This window comes from Rhinatrema bivittatum, chromosome 4 (assembly GCF_901001135.1).
Source record: "Rhinatrema bivittatum chromosome 4, aRhiBiv1.1, whole genome shotgun sequence".
Taxonomy (NCBI): Eukaryota; Metazoa; Chordata; class Amphibia; order Gymnophiona; family Rhinatrematidae; genus Rhinatrema; species Rhinatrema bivittatum.
The window spans coordinates 466,496,002-466,515,431 of record NC_042618.1 but is presented as its reverse complement, the minus strand read 5'-3'; the positions used below and the strand labels follow the sequence as shown (position 1 = coordinate 466,515,431).

Genomic DNA, 19,430 nt, shown 5'->3' with positions numbered 1-19,430 from the left:
CGAAGCCATCGATGCCATTTCTGGTTCCACCTACGGCACCGATTCCACCTCGGTTTCCATCGATGCCTTCAGAGCCTCAGCCAGGTCCATCAGGGCTACAAGCCCCACTTGATCCCTACGATACCTGGGGTGATGATGATGATACATCTTCTGACACAGATTTGCCTTCGCCACCATCTCCTACAGAGAGTAGAAAAAGATCTCCTCCTGAGGATCTATCTTTCATTAATTTTGTGAAAGAGATGTCAGAAGTTGTACCTTTTCAACTACAATCTGAAGCTGATGACAGACACCAGATGATGGAACTCCTTCAATTTCTGGATGCTCCAAAAATCATCGCTTCCATCCCTATACACCAGGTGTTTTTGGATCTGCTCAAGAAAAACTGGGAATCTCCTTCATCAGTGTCCCCAGTTAACAAAAAAGCTGACTCCACCTACCTTGTCCAGTCAGCACCAGGTTTCCAAAAACCTCAACTGGATCATCGCTCTGTTGTGGTTGAGTCCGCGCAGAAGAAGGCCAAGCGTCTTAAGCCACACTCTTCTACCCCACCTACCAGGGACAACAAGTTCCTAGATAGTGTTGGACGGAAAGTCTATCATGGAGCTATGTTGATTTCACGCATAGCTTCATATCAACTTTACATGACTCAGTACAACAGAGCCATCCTTAAGCAGATGCAAGACTATGCTGACACGTTGCCAGACCAATACCAACCGCAGCTTCAAGCCCTTCTTCATAAGGGATTTGAGGCAGGGAAGCACGAGATTAGGACTGCCTACGACATATTCGATGCTTCCACAAAAGTTTCAGCCACAGCCATCTCAGCCAGACGTTGGGCTTGGTTAAAATCATCCAACCTTCGCCCAGAGGTTCAGGATCGTCTTGCTGATTTACCCTGCTTAGGCGATAATTTGTTTGGAGAGCAAATTCAGCAGATTGTGGCGGAGTTAAAAGACCACCATGAGACGTTGAAACAACTCTCATCTGTCCCACCTGAGCTGACCTCCAAGCAACCGCAAAAGAAAGACTCTAAGAAGTCATTCTTTCGACCACGCCGTTATTACCCTCCATCGGCCAGGCCTCGTCCAGCTCGATCCTCTACTAGGCCTCAGCCGCGTCAGCCTAGGAAACAAAGGCCTACTGTAGCCCCTCCTCCTGGGCCTGCGGCTGGCCTTTGACTCCCCTGTAGGGAACACATGCCAAACCCCTCTTCCGGACATCCCTGTAGGAGGTCGACTGTACCATTTTCTACAACCTTGGTTGCAGATCACCTCAGATCAGTGGGTGCTAACAATTATCGCACAGGGTTACCACCTCAACTTCATAACTCTTCCGGCAGACTCCCCGCCTCTTCAAGCGTGGAGTCTATCCACCCATTTGGCTCAATTACAACAGGAAGTATCCCTTCTTCTGCAATCAAATGCTATAGAACCCGTTCCTCCCTCTCAACGAGGCACGGGATTCTATTCCAGATACTTCCTAATACCAAAGAAATCAGGGGGACTACGTCCCATTTTGGACCTTCGAGCCCTCAACAAATACCTTCAAAAAGAGAAGTTCAAAATGGTAACCCTAGGCGCGCTGCTCCCTCTGCTACAAAGAGGGGATTGGCTGTGCTCTCTCGACCTCAAGGACGCTTATACCCACATTGCGATCACACAATCCCATCGCAAATATCTGCGGTTTCTAGTAGGCCACGACCATTATCAATACCGTGTCCTCCCTTTCGGTCTAGCTTCTGCCCCACGAGTCTTTACAAATGTCTCGTAGTGGTAGCAGCATTCCTAAGGAAGGAAGGTGTCCACGTCTACCCATACCTGGACGATTGGCTAATCAGGGCCTCCACCCAACAGATAGCTCAATCCTCCCTAAAATTGACAATTCAAACACTCCTTTCCTTAGGGTTTCTCGTCAATTACGAGAAATCTTGCTTAGTCCCGTCTCAAACCTTATCCTTCATTGGGGCAGACTTGGACACCTTACAGGTGTCCAAGTCTGTCCACATTAGGTGGACACATTAGGTGTCCACATTAGGGTGTGGACCCTAATGTGGACACCTAATGTGTGTGGACCCTAATGTGGACATTAGGGTGTGGACCCTCTTCAGAGGGTCCACACCCTAATGTCCCTGGCTCGCCAGCTCCAGTCTCAGAACACTGCCACGGCTCGCCAGTTCCTCATTCTCCTAGGGCACATGGCATCCTCGGTTCAAGTCACTCCCATGACCCGACTAGCCATGAGAGTAACACAATGGACTCTACGACACCAATGGATTCAAGCTTTTCAGCCTCTGTCCTCCATAGTCACAGTCACACAAGCGCTGCGCCTATCCTTAACCTGGTGGACGACTCAGGTCAACCTCCTTCAGGGCTTACCCTTTCTTCCACCGGATCCGCAAGTAATCCTAACCACCGACGCTTCTCACATCGGTTGGGGAGCCCATGTGGACGACTTTCAAACCCAAGGGTTATGGTCCAAAGAGGAAGCCGAACACCAGATCAATTTCCTGGAACTTCGAGCAATCCGCTATGCGCTCCGCACTTTCAAAGATCATCTCTTTCATCAGATAATCTTAATCCAGACGGACAACCAAGTGGCCATGTGGTACATAAACAAGCAGGGAGGCACAGGCTCCTTCCTTCTGTGTCAGGAAGCTGCGCAGATCTGGGCGGAAGCCCTCTCCCACTCCATGTACCTCAGGGCCACTTACCTGCCGGGAGTAGACAATGTATTGGCAGACCAGCTGAGCCGTGTCTTCCAACCACACGAGTGGTCACTCGATCCTCTGGTAGCGACCTCTCTGTTTCACAAGTGGGGTTCTCCCCGCATAGACCTCTTTGCGTCCCCTCAGAACCACAAAGTGGACGATTACTGCTCTCTCATTCGGAGCCAGCACTCTCGGCCGAGGGATGCATTCTCCCTCAAGTGGACAACCGGTCTGCTCTATGCATTCCCTCCACTCCCTCTTGTGTCAAAGACTCTCGTGAAGCTACGCCAGGACGGAGGAACCATGATCCTGATAGCACCTTACTGGCCACGCCAAGTATGGTTTCCAATACTCCAGGATCTCTCCATCCGCAGGCACATTCCTCTGGGAAAGGACCCGCATCTGCTCACTCAAAACGACGGATGCCTCCTCCATCCCAACCTCCAAGTCTTGTCCCTGACGGCATGGATGTTGAAAGGTTAGTCCTTCAGCCTTTCAACCTTTCAGATTCCGTTTCTCGGGTCCTGATAGCTTCACGAAAGCCTTCCACAAGAAAGTCTTACTCATACAAATGGAAAAGGTACACATCATGGTGCACTTCTCAGTCCCTTGATCCCCTTTCCTGTCCAATCTCCAAATTCTTGGACTATTTATGGCATCTCTCTGAATCAGGTCTTAAAACCTCTTCTATCAGAATGCATGTCAGTGCGGTAGCCGCCTTCCATAACGGTATTGGGGGTAATCCTATTTCAGTACAACCCCTAGTATCACGCTTTCTTAAGGGCTTGCTCCATCTAAAGCCGCCCTTGCGTCCTCCGGCCCCATCCTGGGACCTTAACCTGGTTCTTGGTCGTCTTATGAAACCTCCTTTCGAACCTCTGCACTCCTGTGACTTTAAATATCTCACTTGGAAAGTGTTATTCCTTTTGGCTATTACTTCAGCTCGCAGGGTTAGTGAATTACAGGCCCTAGTTACCTATCCGCCTTACACTAAGCTCCTGCAGGACCGCGCGGTACTCCGCACTCACCCTAAATTTTTACCTAAGGTAGTTTCTGAGTTTCATATCAATCAATCCATCATACTACCTATCTTTTTTCCCAGGCCCCACTCCAACTCTGGAGAGCAGACCCTGCATACCCTAGACTGTAAACGAGCTCTAGCTTTTTACCTAGACCGTACAGTTTCCCATAGGAAGAGCACTCAATTATTCGTCTCTTTCCATCCTAATAAGTTGGGACAACCTGTGGGTAAGCAGGCTCTTTCTTCCTGGTTGACGGACTGCATTTCTTTTTGCTATGAGCAAGCTGGCATTCCTTTTCAAGACCGTGTTAAAGCACACTCTGTGAGGGCCATGGCGACGTCAGTGGCACACCTTCGATCGGTGCCGCTTCCTGACATCTGCAAAGCTGTAACCTGGAGTTCTCTCCATACCTTTGCAGCCCATTATTGTTTGGACAAGGCTGGAAGACAGGACTCCATCTTCGGCCAGTCTGTCTTGCGTAACCTTTTTCCAACCTGATGTACCAACACCCTTCCACCTACCCGGTTGGGTGCGGATGCCCTTTCCCAAATTTCTCCTCACTTATTGTGCCTGCTGCACACCGTTGGGTACATTTGGTGCAAGTCGTGACATCCTCAGCTCGGTACTCACCCATTTGTGAGGACAACCATCCTGCTTGTCCTGTGAGAAAGCAAATGTTGCTTACCTGATGTAACAGGTGTTCTCACAGGACAGCAGGATGTTAGTCCTCACGAAACCCGCCCGCCTCCCCGCGGTGTTGGGTTCGTTTTATTCTTACTTTCTAGGCACTGCCTGTAGCTTTGAAAATCAGACTGAAGGGAGACCCCTGCTGGCTGCAGGGTCAGTGCCTTGCTGGGCATGCCCAGTAGGGGCCAGTCAAAGTTCTGTTTAAACTTTGACAGAAGTTTTCCGTGGTGGGCTCCATCCTTGATGTCACCCATTTGTGAGGACTAACATCCTGCTGTCCTGTGAGAACACCTGTTACATCAGGTAAGCAACATTTGCTATATCCGCGTTAGTCTGGTGTAGCAAAGAAGTGACCAGAGATGGGTGGCACATTTATCACCCTCTCGGCCTTGTACAACTCTTTTTATAGAGGATTCTATAATAAGCTCAGTGTTTGAAATCATGCCTCCAGCTTAAAATTAAAATTAGAAACGTCTTGTTTTTGACTAAACACCCGCTTAGTGCTGCTAAATACCGCGGGTGATCCCGCCGACCCGCGGCTCAGATACTTGTTACGTGATTTTCCATGGATGCGCTGTGCGATACAATTTGAATCTCAACACTTGTGTTAAGCGTTCCAGCAGGTTACCTCAATTACATACGGTCATCCTTTGGTCTCCTGCATTGTGACGTTCTAACTTTCAAGACTTACAGAAGTTTTGGTCCCCCTGATGCAGCCCCTGATGCGAAACACGGCCGTGTCGGGGTCCTTGTGTGTATTATGATTATGTGTCTGTGATTGTAGGTTTGAAAAGTATATACAATATTGGTGATTGTATGGATAATTAAAAACTTTTTACATTTCTAAAAGATATTGACCAGTAGATTGTTTGCCACACATTATCTCGTTGTTGTACGTTTCCTACATGTGTGCGCTGTTTACTCTGCCTGCCTTGTTTGCTTTTGCCCAGTATACTATTCTTAACATAAGGCATGGGGGTTCCCTGCGTGGAGTGGCAGTTACTACCCTTAACAGAAGGCATGGGGGTAATCCGCATGGAGCGGCAGTTACTACCCTTAACAAAAGGCATGGGGGTAACCTGCAAGGAGCGGCAGTTACTACCCTTAACAGACACGTGGGGGTAAGCTGCACGGAGCGGCAGTTACTACCCTTAACAGACACGTGGGGGTAAGCTGCACGGAGCGGCAGTTGATGCCATTGCAAGTTTACTAGGCAGACTGGATGGACTGTTTGGTCTTTTTTCTACCAACAATACTTTATTACTATGATAGATAATGGTGGAGAATATCCTAGAATTAGTATTAAGAAATTGAAAACCATTTATCGTATAATATTTTGTTTTACCTTCTCCAGTTTCCAACAACACCATAAATTACTGAAAATTTGAACTTGTGGTTTATGACGTCTCCCTATCCCCTCATTGATTTTTTTTTTGCTTATTACTTTTACATGTTAAGTTGACTGTAGATAGCCAGTTTATTGTATAAATTTTGTTTTTTTTCTGCTTGTGTACAGAAGTTGAAAAAGGATCCCTATGTAGCTACTTTGATAGGGTTCTCCAAAGTTACAAATTATATTTTTGATACTTTTCGAGGAAGCGATACCTTAAATCAACACCGACCTCCACAAGAAATGGCAGATTTTCTTAGTGATGCTATTCCGGGGCTGAAAATAAATCAACAAGAAGAACCGGGATTCGAAGTTATTACACGGGTAAGGTCACAGAGCTCTGCTGTTGGAATCCAAAAACAGGGCTTCACTACAGCTGACTCAAAAGGTGGTTGTGCTGAAGAGCCCCTGGGACATGATGAAACTGGAGCCCTGCACCCACAAAGAAGGGTGTTATAAAACTGTAAAAAAAAAAAAAAAATGTAATTGACTTCCTAACCCAGGAGTTTATTTTTAATGTTATCCTGCTGGGATTCCCTTTTAATCCTTTCCAGGGCCCTTATCAGGAAGCAGCTCCAGGAGCTGTGGGCTAGAATGCCATCAGGGAATTAACGGTGTCTTCCTAGCACACCTTGGGTTTTTATTCTTCTGTAGCACGACTAGCACTGTACAATAAAAATGGTACCAGACATCCCTCAATAGGCAGATTTCAAGTCTGCAGTAGTGAACAGCAACATGAGGGCTATGGTAGGCCCTGTTGCATTCTGGGCTGATTGTTCTCTGTATGATCCTATGAAAATTCTGTATAGTCCTATGTCCACAGATTTCAGAAACTCTGCAGCCTGTTGTATTACTGTGTCCTGAAATCAGAGCAGTGCTTAAAGCAGTCCTCCAGAAATAACCTGCATTGTAAAGGTGAGACCTGTGTGTCTGAGGCTGCTTACAGGAGGTGTTTGCTCAAGATTTCGGCTAGAGATTACTTAATACTCAGGCTGCATCATATTAAGAATTGATTGCTATTGAGGGTGATTCCTAAAATCATTCACCACCTGTTGTCTCGTGAGATCAGCTCCTGCCGTCATGTTTTTATTTTATTTCAACATTTATATAGCTTCCCAAATAAGGGAACTTTACAATAGATTACACACAGGTACAAGTCCCTCTCCCGAAAGGTTTACTGTATAATTGAGGAGCTAAAGCCAAGGGGATACATGGGTGCATTGTCAGCTAAAACTTAGCTTAGGACCTTCATTGAATGTTCAGCAGAAAATTTCATAAATTGAGGCATTCAGAATTTGGTTGCTGAGATTTAAGCCTGCCATTTGCCCACCAGGGGTCATCGGCTAACTTTAACCTCCTACTGTCCATTATTGTCAGTATCAAAATGTAGCTGCTGAGAGGAGGGGAACTTCTCCCTCGAGGGAGCTAGCCATAAATCTCCCTAGTTAGATGGCTAGATCCACTGAAAACTGATCCCGAGGTCATTCAAAAGAAGCAGGATTTAAATCCTGATCTCCTGGTTCCTTTAGAGTTCTGCATTCTGTAGCAATGAGGATCACTTCAGAGTCATGATTTGTTTGTAGATATTTTCTTAATACAATAGATGTGAAAGCTGTCTGCCACAAGATTCATTTAAGTTAAAAAAAACAAAAAACAAAAAAAACAACTCGGTGTGCCCTCTCTCTCTAGCCTTCCCCCCCCCCCCCCCCCCCAATGTGGGCAGAGTTTCCCCACCACCCCCTACTAACCCTGTGCACATTTCGACTCTCCTTCCCACTTCCTACCAAGTGGAGGGGGAAGGGGGGAAGTGGGTCAGTCTTGGTCCTGGTTGTGAAGGAGCGTGGGCTGGGGGCTGAGCCGATGTGCACTCCCAGGCCCCGTGGTAGTCCCGCTCTTTTCTGGCTTTCTGTATAGGAGGCAGAGCCTTGGGAGCATGCGTCAGCTGAGTCTGTACGCTTTCCTCTTCTGCTGCTGTTGCTACTAGCCCCCAGGTGACTCAGCAGCAGTGATAAAGGCATCACAAACCGAAAGTTTGACACTCCTGGTTTAATGCATGCTCAGATTGATTATGGGGCATCTTAAGACTGGCTGTGGGACTTTCACACCCATGGAGACATTATCCCGATGGGCCTGCAAGTCCATTTTCAAAGGGAAACCCCATGCAGGCCCTCCCTTTGAGAATGCAGCTGTCCACCGAACAGGGCTGCCATTTTATCACATGCTTGTGCCCCAGCTTTGAAGCAGGTGAAAAGGTGTGCATGGCATTTTTCAGAATGAAAGCCCTGCATATACTTTGCCTCTCCGACCTCCCTCCGTCCCATCTATACCCTGTTTTTCAGGTTGGGGGAGAGGGGTGCGGTTTACAGCAGGACTTTTTAGGCAGGTAAGCAGCTTTGAAAATTATCTTGCCTGTAACAGTTAAGGAGATACAAATACCAGTGCCTCTTTTTTTCATAGTATATGTCCAAGTGAGAGGAACTGAGGCAAAATATGAAATTAAAGGGGTTTTTTTGTTTTGTTTTTTAAAATAAATTTGCCTTCAGTTTTATTAGTTTTAAGCACACTTGTAACATTTTTCTTTAAAGTCATTGTAAAAAAAAATCTTACTGTGGATGGGATAAAAGTATGATTTAAAAAAAAATGTAGGCCTTGTATTTTGTAGGTTATTTTGAAAGTATTTGAAAAGTTTTTCAGAGATAAATTGGATGCAGCTTGCTTGTAAGGTAAAATTAACACCATTGGTATGGCTCTTGTGCAGTTTTGCATTCAGTGTTTCCTCATTATAGATAGGAATGTCATTTTGCAAGAGTTTCATTAAACCTCTTGCAGTAATAATTAGTTCAATTTGGCAGGTTAGAAAAGAACCAGAAGCACCATGGATACTTTGCAGAAGTTCATTTAACACACATCATGTATTTTTAGATTGATTTAGGAGATCGCCCTGCAGTTCGTCGGAGGGAGCCAGTATCGGTTAAAGAGTGGACTCAGAATATGGATTCCGAAGGGAGGATCTTGAATGTTGACCATATGAGGAAAATTATATTCAAAGGGGTAATTTACATCTTGCTAATCCTTCTTCTTTTGAAAAGTGGCCTCGTTTAAAAGGCCTAAATATTCTCAGAAAACTAATTTGATGAAAACTGATTTTTGTTGACTTTCCATGACACAATTTGAAAAATGATCAGTACAATGGATCTATTTGCTAAAGCTTGTTAACATTAACACAAAAATTAACATGTTAAATGCTTGCAATAAATCGGCATTAACCTGCAAATTTATGATAGTAATGTGCAAAGCCATGCTAATTACTTCATCTTATGTTCTTCTTATGTTCTTATTACCTTGGGGAAGTCATACAAGCATTAAATAGCACAAATGTTAACATAGAATCATTAATGCAGAAATGTAGCTACATCTTCAGAAGTATAGTGAACTTCTTGCATTAAAACTGGTCCAGCATATTTTGAATTTAATTATTTTGTGAATACTGCATTAAAATTGGTATATTAATGCACCAATTTTAAGTAAATCCCATTAAATGTTTATATTGTTTCTTTAATGGAACCCATATAGCATCAGGAAATTCATTTGTTAAAAATGAGTACATTTTTTTACATCTTTTCAAATGTTAAAAGAAGAGGATGAGGAAGAATTTTTTTTCCCTTCATAAGCAGGGCTGAAATAGACATGACATGTCATCTGGTGGCACTGAACAGACCTCTCTCACATAGCTAGTACAGCTTTTGCTCTGAGTATGTGTGGGAAGTCCCACTCTGGCATTGTCTTATGAGTCCCTCAGTCTGTTTTTGACCAAGCACCAGCACGACTGTGAACCTCTCTCTCTTTCTCTATTTTATTGTGTTATATCTAAAGTTTTCTATCTAAAAGGTGGTCTCGCTGCCTCCACAGCCACCCCAAACAGCACTTTTCAGTGCTACCATTAAAAAAAGTAAAAAGAGGATAAGAAGATTTTTTTTCTTATAATATTAGTAAAGAAAAAAGACACAGAGTAAGTGAATTTAAAGATCAGATTTGTGGCAGAGAATTGTCCATTATAGATGGACATGATCTTTACTACCGTTGTCTTGGTCCTGACCCTGACCGTGCTACTTGTTACAACTGTGGACGAATGTCCCTATAGATGTAGAAAGCGAGTGCCTATAAAATGCAGGAACTCCATAAGGCTCGCAGAAACCAACGTTGTTCCTCATCCAAAAACAGTCTCATTTGCTTCACTGGAAACGAGTTGTGCAAGAGCTCCTCCAAACTATCTCCCTTGTAGACAGAGCAGGCCAAATCCTCAGGGTTGACTAGACACAGCCTGCACACATCAAAGAAAAGGAGGCAACCCTTCACAGAACACTTGGAGTACTCTACACCGAAAAAGCATAAAACCTCGCGTTCATAGGGACTGCTGATACAAGATGTATAAACGTCGACACACGGAGCAGCACCGGCACCATCGCTGCATCGCCATCACCACATAGGGTGCCATTGTTGCTGTTGCATTTGGTGCCGTCGGTGCCATCACATCGATGAAGCATAAGACTTCACTGGTGCCATTAAAGCACAATATTCCACTGGTGCTGCTGAAGCATAAATTCCACACACCAGGCTTTGCAAAATCAGTCTTCAACACCTTTGCCTTCTGAAATGCATCAGACCACACATCTACGCACACGGTTATACGTAGGAGCAAGAGGAGATATTCTTTTACCCCTGTAAATTACCAGAGCAATCTCCCTGAAGAAATTACTGGGCAGGATTTCGACTTGCAATATCAGGTCCCATTTTCCCTCTAGTGCCTCTCATTTCTAACAGATCTCCAACTCAAATTTTAGAGTCCAGAGGATATACAGGTCCTAGTTTCTGAAGAAGATGTTCCACCACCTATACCGTGTCAGAGGGCAAGTCAGCCAGTTGACCAAGTAGCAGTGGTAGTGAAAGATTTCTTTACCTCTTTAGGTAGAGACAAGGAGGGTGCCATCCAACCTCAAAGCAGCACATTCTAGTCCTTCAGAGGATACATGCCTCTGAGATGACCAATGAACCCTCCTCAGTTGTCGTCATCATTGGAGTCCTGGATTAGTATTCCCTCCCTCCAGACTCTGAAGAAGGCTCAACAGGGAATACCTTCTGATCCCCTTTCAGAACTTCTAGAACACTTATCTTCCTCGAAAGAACTTCCTAGTCCAAGTTTCTGGACAATGTAGGAAAAGCTCTGTGATTACCCATGTGAAAGGACAAAGACTCTTGCATAAATGTTTTGAGTTGTCTTCAAATTCTGGGACCACCAGACCATCAAATCCTGTAAGAATTACAAATAAGAATGTGGGGAAAATCCTGTTACTTGCTCCCCAGTAGCAAAGAAACTTGACCTTAAACACAGGGTGTAAAAATCATCTGGTTTTGGAATTCTACAACTACCCTATCAATCAGTTGTGGTAGAATCTACTTTAAGGAAAGCAAAGAAAACAAGGATTTACTCAAAATATCTAGTCTGGAAAAGATTCCAGACTCCTAGACAATTTTGGCAAAAAGATGTTGCAAAGCTCCATGCTAAATGCAAGGATTTCTGTCCATCAGTTCTGTATGGTACAATAGTTATATGATTGTATACAAAAACTGAAACTTTTTTTCTTCTTGAGAATGGAATCGTATATAATCAACCACTTTTGATGTTGAAGAATGTATATGCCATCTTATTTGTTCCATCTGTGAAGCATTTGATACCACCACTTGTTCCTCCTCAGCCTCCATCAGAGCACATCACATGGCCTAGTTGAGAGCTAGAAGCCTTCATGATGATGTCCATGAAAAGTCAGATGATGTCCCATGCTTCAGCAGCAACCTCTTCGGAGAAAAGCTCAGGAAACACTGGCGCAAATTAACGAACAAAATGTAGCAGTCCAGTCCTTTGTGGGACCAGAACAGCAGCCATCAGTAAGATGTCCTTACCATGCTTCTAAAAGATCATATTTCCAGAGATGTCCCTTCCAGCAGTTCCATCATTACCGGATGTTGCCTTTACTTCCGCAAACCAGCAACTTCTGTCTTATCCTAGACAGTGTAAGCGTCATCGACCCAAAGCTACACAAGCAGTTCAGCCCCAACCTGGACAAAGTTTTTGACCACCATCAATTGCTCATCTATCTGTACCCCTTGAAGACATTTGCAAAGCTGCAAATGTCTTCACTACCCCTTTACATCCCAAGCAACGGTAGTAAAGATACACCTTTACATCCCAAGCAGTTTGTGTAGCCTGTTCATCCAGTAATCCACTCTCCACTGAGGGGGGAGGATGTTAGTTACATATTCAATAAATACTCCGAGGCAACCTTCAGCTTGGGGCTCTCCATATGTCATGGTTAATTTAGCCCTGCTTAACAGAAAAAGCAAGTTTGCTCAGTGTAAATGGTGTTTTCCATAGATGGCAGGATGAATTAGTCATGCTAAATACCTACCCACCTCCTTGGAAAGTTGACTACCTAGCTTAGGGCTAGCTCTTAAATAGGCAGAGGGGGTTCACAAGGCAACGCTTGAATGGGAATTCTTGCACATGCTCAGTAGAGCAAAAGCTCTACTAGCTATGAGAGAGAGGTCCATTTAGTGCCACATGTCATTGCTAATTCACAGCATTTACGGTGAACAAACTTGCTTTATCTCAGACAGAATCATTAAGGAAACGAAGTTACAAAGGATGTTCCATTGTACAGACTAAAGGGAAAAATGTGCAGTACCTGAATATAATGTGCTTTCAAGTATCAGGCAGAATATAAATAAATTATTATTCTAAATTAAATTGTCACTTTAAAAGACTGTACACTGTTGAATTTTTCATAAATATACACACACATTAATAGTCATTCTTTTTTGACCTGATATTCACTATTTAATCATCTTAGAGAAACTATTCTAACTAGATTCATAAAAATAGCAACTTATCTGTTTCTTGGTACTGTTGCTGCTGCCTTTGGAGTTATTCCCAAGTCTCCTTTCTTTCTTACCCAAGTGTATCTTATGATTTATGTGTGTACACTTTTTAGAATGAAAGATGTGAATCTTTTTTTTTTTCAATTTAAATATTTTATTAAGGATATTATAACGCAACTAGCCCAAACTGGGCTTTGTTCCGATTACGCACCAATAAAGACAAACAGAACCATCCTTCCCCCAACTGTGCCCTCTCACCCATTTCTTCTTTCTTCTCCTTCCCCTCTATCAGCCAGGAAACTGTCACAGAAGTCCTTGTCCCAGGCCTGAACAAGCTCCGATGTCTCTTTAAATTACTCGTATTGTTCCTGTGTATCGCCGTGAGTTTCTCTGGTATATGTATAAAAGTCCTTTGTATACTGCCATCTTTCTAGGTGGATCTTGTATTTTCCAGTGCACTGCTATTTCATAGTGCACTGCCAACAAAATCTGAGATGTTATTTTGACAGTCGTCGTTGGCATTCCCTCTACCACTGCTGAAAACAGAAATACCTTTGGGTCTTTGTCCAATGTAAACTTTGTCTGTGATCAATTTTAATATCGTATCCCAATATGTTACTATCACAGGACACCCCCACCAAATATATGCCAAGGTTCCCTTCTCCCCACAAGCCCTCCAACAGTTATCAGAGACAATAATAAACGTTTGTTTCAACCGGGCTGGAATATAATACTATCGCAAATATAGCTTCACCACATTTTCTGCTAGTTGTATCGATATAGAGGTCTTTGCTGTTCGCCCCCTGATCTCCCAAATTTCTTCATCCACTGTGCATTCAAAATCTTTTCCCAGCTCTTTCTCATGTTTAACGAGACAAACTAAAAACTTTATACATTTTTTGAATAAACCCCTTAAGAGGCAACCCCTTCGTACAGTAACTTTCAAAAACCGAATGTCCCTTTCCCATCCATTATTTACCAATCCGCTGATTAATATAATTTCTGATTTGCAGATATGCAAAATGATCTCCTTCATCTAAATTGAATTTAGCCTTCAGGTCAGGGAAGATCACCCATCCCTGTGGGTTTAACAGATAAACAATTCGAGCAAGTCCTTGCATTGCCCATTTTTTAAATTGTATGTTTTCCATGCTTGCTACAAATTCCAGGTTCTATCGAATTGTCATTAATGGTGCATAATTTCCCCAAGAAGTTATTTTACTCTTTAAGGACTCTCAAACTGACAGAGTCCATTTCGTGTAGGGATTACAAATTTTCCTACCTATTTCTTGGCCCATGGTAACCAAGAGCAAGCACAAAGTGGAGTTTCATCTAAAAACCATTGTTCAATATTTACCCATTCTTTCCACATGTTTACCTTATGCCACTCCAATATTGCTCTAACCTGGGCCACCTTATAATATCGTTCAACATTCAGGGACCCGCCAAGCTTTCTCATCCCAGTGGTATATACATAACATTGTAGGTAAATCCTGGGTGACTTCTGCTGCCAAATAAATTCTGAGAATTTCCTTTGAATTTTCTTCAAAATTTCCTTGGGAGTAGGTATAGGAAGGACTCGAAACAGGTAGCACAAGTGAGGTAATGCATTCATCTTTAACACCACTGTCCTCCCAAACCAAGATGTGTAGATTAGCCCTGCCCCAATTTTGTAAATCTAACATCAAATCATTTACTAAAGGAGAATAGTTCAGATGGGCTAATTGAGGATGACGGGTGATATTCAGCACTCCCAAGTATTTCCCTATACGTACAAGGATCAGTCCAGAGAAGTGGGTTGTGCATCCCTACCAGCAAGTGGAGTCATAGCAAAACTGTGGGCACTGCCATATATACAAGAGTGCCACCTGCAGTCCCTCAGTATTTCTCTGACTCCAGCAGCTGGAAGAGAGGCACCTGCAGTCTTAGTTCATTTTTCAGTTTAGTTAGGTTTTTTTTCTCTTAATTCCGGGTTTTTTCTTCAGGATTTTTATTTATTTAAGTTTTTTTATATACAGCGCATTAAGGTATTTACATGTCCGTCTAGGCGGTTTACAATCATACAGGCATAATTTAAAAACAAATTTAGTAGGACAAATACAAAATAATAATAATACAAAATAATAATAATACAAAACCTATCGTTCCCGCTGGGACTCTGTTAATGATCACCTGCCACAGGAAGAATGTTCTGTACAGTACGCTTCATTTGACTCCACCATCATGCTTTTGAGAAAGTACGGAGAAGCGGCAGTTATGGCAAAGACTGACATTGAATCGGCATTTCGGCTGCTGCCAGTACACCCATCTAGTTTTCCATTGCTGGGATTCAAGTTTCGGAGCATGTTTTATGTTGATAAATGCATGCCTATGGGATGCTCCATGTCCTGCGCTTATTTTGAAGTCTTCAGTTCATTCTTTGAAGCTACTCTTGTCCACATAGGAGATGCTTGAACAAAGAAATTGCCATTAACAAATGTGTTCATTTGCTTAGAAAATGTTCTCTCTGCATCCATTTTATATGCTTGCGAGCTGTGAGTTTAAATATACTGCAAATACGATCAATAGCTTTTGCTATACTACGGATTTCCTTAGACAAGTTTAGCAGAACTTGAATAGCATATCTAATAATTTCCATGCATGGGATACTATGGTTGCAGTTCCGGATCAATATTGCTTCCTGAGGTGTTAGGAACCTTCATGGGCCATCCCTTAGTCGAAGCCGGACATCTGGGGGGTTGGTTTCTTCCGTCTGGGTTTCGTCTGTCACCACTCGGAGTGTGAAGACCCAGGGGCTTCTGGTTACTCACCTCCGAGGCTGCTCCCCCAAAGCTGCTCCTTTGACCCTCTCTGCTCTACAGGACTCAGTAAAGTTTAAAAAAACCCCAAAAAACTGAATGAGACTTCCTCTGTGGGTTTCGGCTGAGGTAAGGAGTCTGGTTGGGACAGCCAGCCTTGCAGGCACTACGGAGTGTTTGGCAGCCCTCCGGTCCCCTTTCCCTCTACTCTCGGGGCTCCGGGTTGCTCTGAAGTTTTTGGCCAGTTTTTGGCGCGGCTCACTGTGCTCGGCAGCGTGGCCTGTTGCAATGGGCCTGTCGGCATTTTTTTCTCCTGCCTCAGTTTTGGCGTGCATTTTTTTTCTTCAGCTCCGGTGGGGGGAAGTTATTGCGGGCTTGCTCCTTCCTGGTATCGGACCGCCGGCAGCGCGCCATTTTTTCTATTTCTTTTTCGTTCCTCCCCTCAGCTCCTGGACTGTGTGGCTGTGCGGTTTTTTCAAGGGGCCCTTACTTTCTCTCCGCGGTCTGTAAGCCGTGTGGGTGCAAAGACAGACTTTAGTTTTGTTTTCCCTCCCTTATCCTACTCCTAGGGATGGAGAGTTCGTCTGGCCCTGAGCCCATCCCCCGGGCCGAGGCTCAAGGGAGGAGGGATCCCCTCCAGTCTTAGCCCTTGTGGCAGAGAACAGCACTGGGGGACTGGGTGAACCGGCTCCTCAGGATCCTATTCTGGCAGATGGAAACCCAGAGGGGTTTTCGCTGGAGTTTCTTGTTGATGCACCAGGCTTTCCTGGCCAGAAAGCAGGCGGGCTTCAGGAGGCAAACTCAGTCAGTGGGTCTTTCCGAGCCGCCACTCAAGAAGGGTCGACTCGAGGAACAGCAGGCCCGCGGGGGAAGTGATGGTCCCCAGGGGCCGCAGACCCCGCCCTCACCCTCCGGACTTCCATACCCGGGTTCGGCTCAGGTTCCGGATTCAGTTCCTGATCTTGGGGACCCTGATCAAGATGACGATGATTTGCCACCCACAGAAGGGGATAATCCTAGCGTGGTCCGCCTTTTTAAGCGGGAGGAACTACAACCCCTTATTCCCCAAGTGTTCGATGTTCTGGGGCTTAAGATCTCTCAGGAAGAATCTGACAGTGATGGGGTTAATCCGGTCCTTGACGGAATATGGGGGCCCACTTTGTCCTTTCCACTGCCTAAAAAGGTTCGCAAGCTGTTGACCCGCGAGTGGGACGCACCGGACATGGGGATCAAGGTGGGCAGAGCTATGGCCAAGCTCTATCCTCTTTCAACGGATGTCTTGGATCTTCTGAAAATTCCAAAGGTGGATGCGGCGGTTTCGGCCGTGACAAAGAAGGCCACTATTCCGGTAACGGGTGCTGCTGCTTTAAAGGATATGCAGGACCGTAAGCTGGAGATCCAGTTGAAGTGAGTCTTTGAAGTGGCTGCATTGAGTCTTCTTGCCACAATCTGCGCCAGCCTTATGCAGAGGGCGTGTTGTGCTGGGTTCAGGCCTCTAACGCCACTTTAGGAGCTGGCAGTGGTGCCATCTTGGAGGGCGCTCGTTTGGAGGTGGGCATCGCATATGTAGCGGATGCGCTTTACGACCTAGTGTGAACGTCAGCGCGCAGCATGGTTTCTGTGGTGACTGCACGCAGACTGCTGTGGCTGCGCAATTGGTCAGCGGATTTGTGTTCAAAATCTTAGCTGTGTAACCTCCCCTTTAAGGGTAAGCTCCTGTTCGGTGAGGAACTGGAGCAGTTGGTGAAGCTACTCGGAGAATCTAAGGGGCATAAGTTGCCGGAAGATAAAAGGCCCACCAGAAAGGTGTTTCCTTCGCAGCTGCGTTTTCGGGATTCACGCTAATTTCGTTCCGGCAGGTATTCCTCGCCTTCCACGTCTAAGCGGACCTCAGGACGGCAACAGTCCTTTCGAGGGGGTCGTCGACCCGGCCGGGATTCTGGACACCTCGGGACAGGAGGTAGTAAACCCTCTCAATGAAGCCACAAGTCCCCATTCCGTCGTCGAAGCTGTCGGGGGCAGATTGTCCAGCTTTTACGCGGAATGGGCAAGAATCACCTCAGACCGTTGGGTCCTGGAGGTGATCAGAGAAGGCTACGCTCTAGAGTTTTCACGTCCCGTGTGGGAGGTGTTCGTGGAGTCCTGTGTGGCCTCACGCAGCAAGCAAGAAGCGGTACGGGAGACCCTGCAGCGCCTGATCCAGCTACAGGCCATTGTTCCGGTTCCGGAGACGGAAAAGGATCGGGGAAGTTACTTAGTTTACTTTGTGGTTCCCAAAAAGGAGGGCACGTTTCGCCCCATCCTAGACCTATGTTGTCTCCGAATCTCTCATTTTCGCCTGGAAAACCTGTGGACGGTACTGGCTGCCATTCGGATGGGGGAGTTCCTTGCATCCTGGATCTTACGGAGGCTTATCTGCATATTCCGATATGGCTATGTCACCAGCGGTTTCTACGCTTCAAGGTCTTGGGGCAACACTTCCAGTTTCAGGCCCTTCCATTTGGTCTGGCGACGGCTCCTCGAACTTTCACCAAAGTCATGGTGTTGGTAGCAGCCTTCCTTCGCAAGGAGGGGATCCTGGTCCATCCATACCTGGACGACTGGCTGATTCGCGCCAAGACCCAGGAGGACTGCAAAAGATCGGTTCACATGGTGATGTTCACTTTGAGATCGCTTGGCTGGGCCATCAATGTTCAAAAGAGTCACCTGGAACCCACCCAAGAGCTGACCTATTTGGGAGCCCGGTTTGATACCTTGCAAGGCAGAGTCTTTCTGGCGTCGGAACGGGTAGCCAGGTTGCAGAGCCAAATACAGGCACTTCTTCTCAGACAAACACCCACTGTATGGCATCATCTGCAAGTGCTGGGATCCATGGCGACCACCTTGGACTTGGTTCTGTGGGCGTTCGCCCACTTATGACCGCTACAGCGTCTGTTGTCACGGTGGAATCTGGTGTCGGAGCAGTTCCACCTACCCTTGTCTCTGCTTCCAGAGTCCAGAGCCAGTCTGTCATGGTGGCTTTCGCGTGACAATCTGGAGAAGGGGGTGGATTTGAACCCACCGATTCGAGTCTGTCAGGTTGGGGAGCTGTGTGCGACACCAGATCCGCCCAAGGGCTTTGGTCTCCAACAGAGGGCTCGTGGTCCATCACTCATCTCGAGACAAGAGCGGTACATCTTGCCCTACAAGCGTTTCTACCCTGGATTCAGGGACGCATAGTTCAAGTGTTTTCAGACAATGCAACGACTGTGGCTTACGTCAACCGACAGGGCGGGATGAGAAGTCCCACGGTGGCGCTCGAAGCACGTTTTCTGTTCACTTGGGTGGAGCGTCATCTCAGGGGAATTGCTGCGTCGCATGTCATAGGCGTGGACAACGTGCAGGCGGATTTTCTCTGCAGGCGACAACTTGACCCGGGAGAGTGGGAACTGTCTCCTGAAGCGTGGAACCACATTTGTGCCAAATGGGGGGGTCCCACAGTTGGATCTGATGGCAACGCGGGAGAATGCGAAGACAGAGTGCTTCTTCAACCGTTGAAAAGAAGAAGGCTCAGTCGGTCTCGACGCTCTGGTGTGCCCCTGGCCAACGGGGATTGTGTTGTATGCCTTTCCCCCCTGGCCTCTCATCGGTCGGCTTCTTCGTCGCATAGAACTTCATCCTGGAAGGGTAGTGCTTGTGGCTCCAGAATGGCCACGCTGCCCATGGTTCGCGGATCTGATTCGCTTGACTCTAGAGGGTCCTTTGCAACTGGCTCATCTACAGCATCTACTTCGTCAAGGCACCATCTTTTCGAATCAGGAGGATCGCTTCTGTCTCGCAGCTTGGCTTTTGAGAGGCGACGTTTACAATTGAGTGGTTATTCTGAACAAGTTATTTCCACTTTATTGCAG

General features: G+C 45.8%; 1 protein-coding gene across 1 annotated transcript in view; it reads left to right on the top strand.

Annotated features, from left to right (window-relative positions):
• Nucleotides 1-19,430, top strand: part of TBC1D15 (TBC1 domain family member 15) — a 185,972-nt gene that overhangs the window by 102,164 nt on the left and 64,378 nt on the right. Inside the window, exons 7-8 of the mRNA XM_029597175.1 lie at nt 5,936-6,133; nt 8,732-8,860. Coding sequence (XP_029453035.1) covers nt 5,936-6,133; nt 8,732-8,860 — 327 coding nt within the window. The remainder of the gene's footprint in view (nt 1-5,935; nt 6,134-8,731; nt 8,861-19,430) is intronic.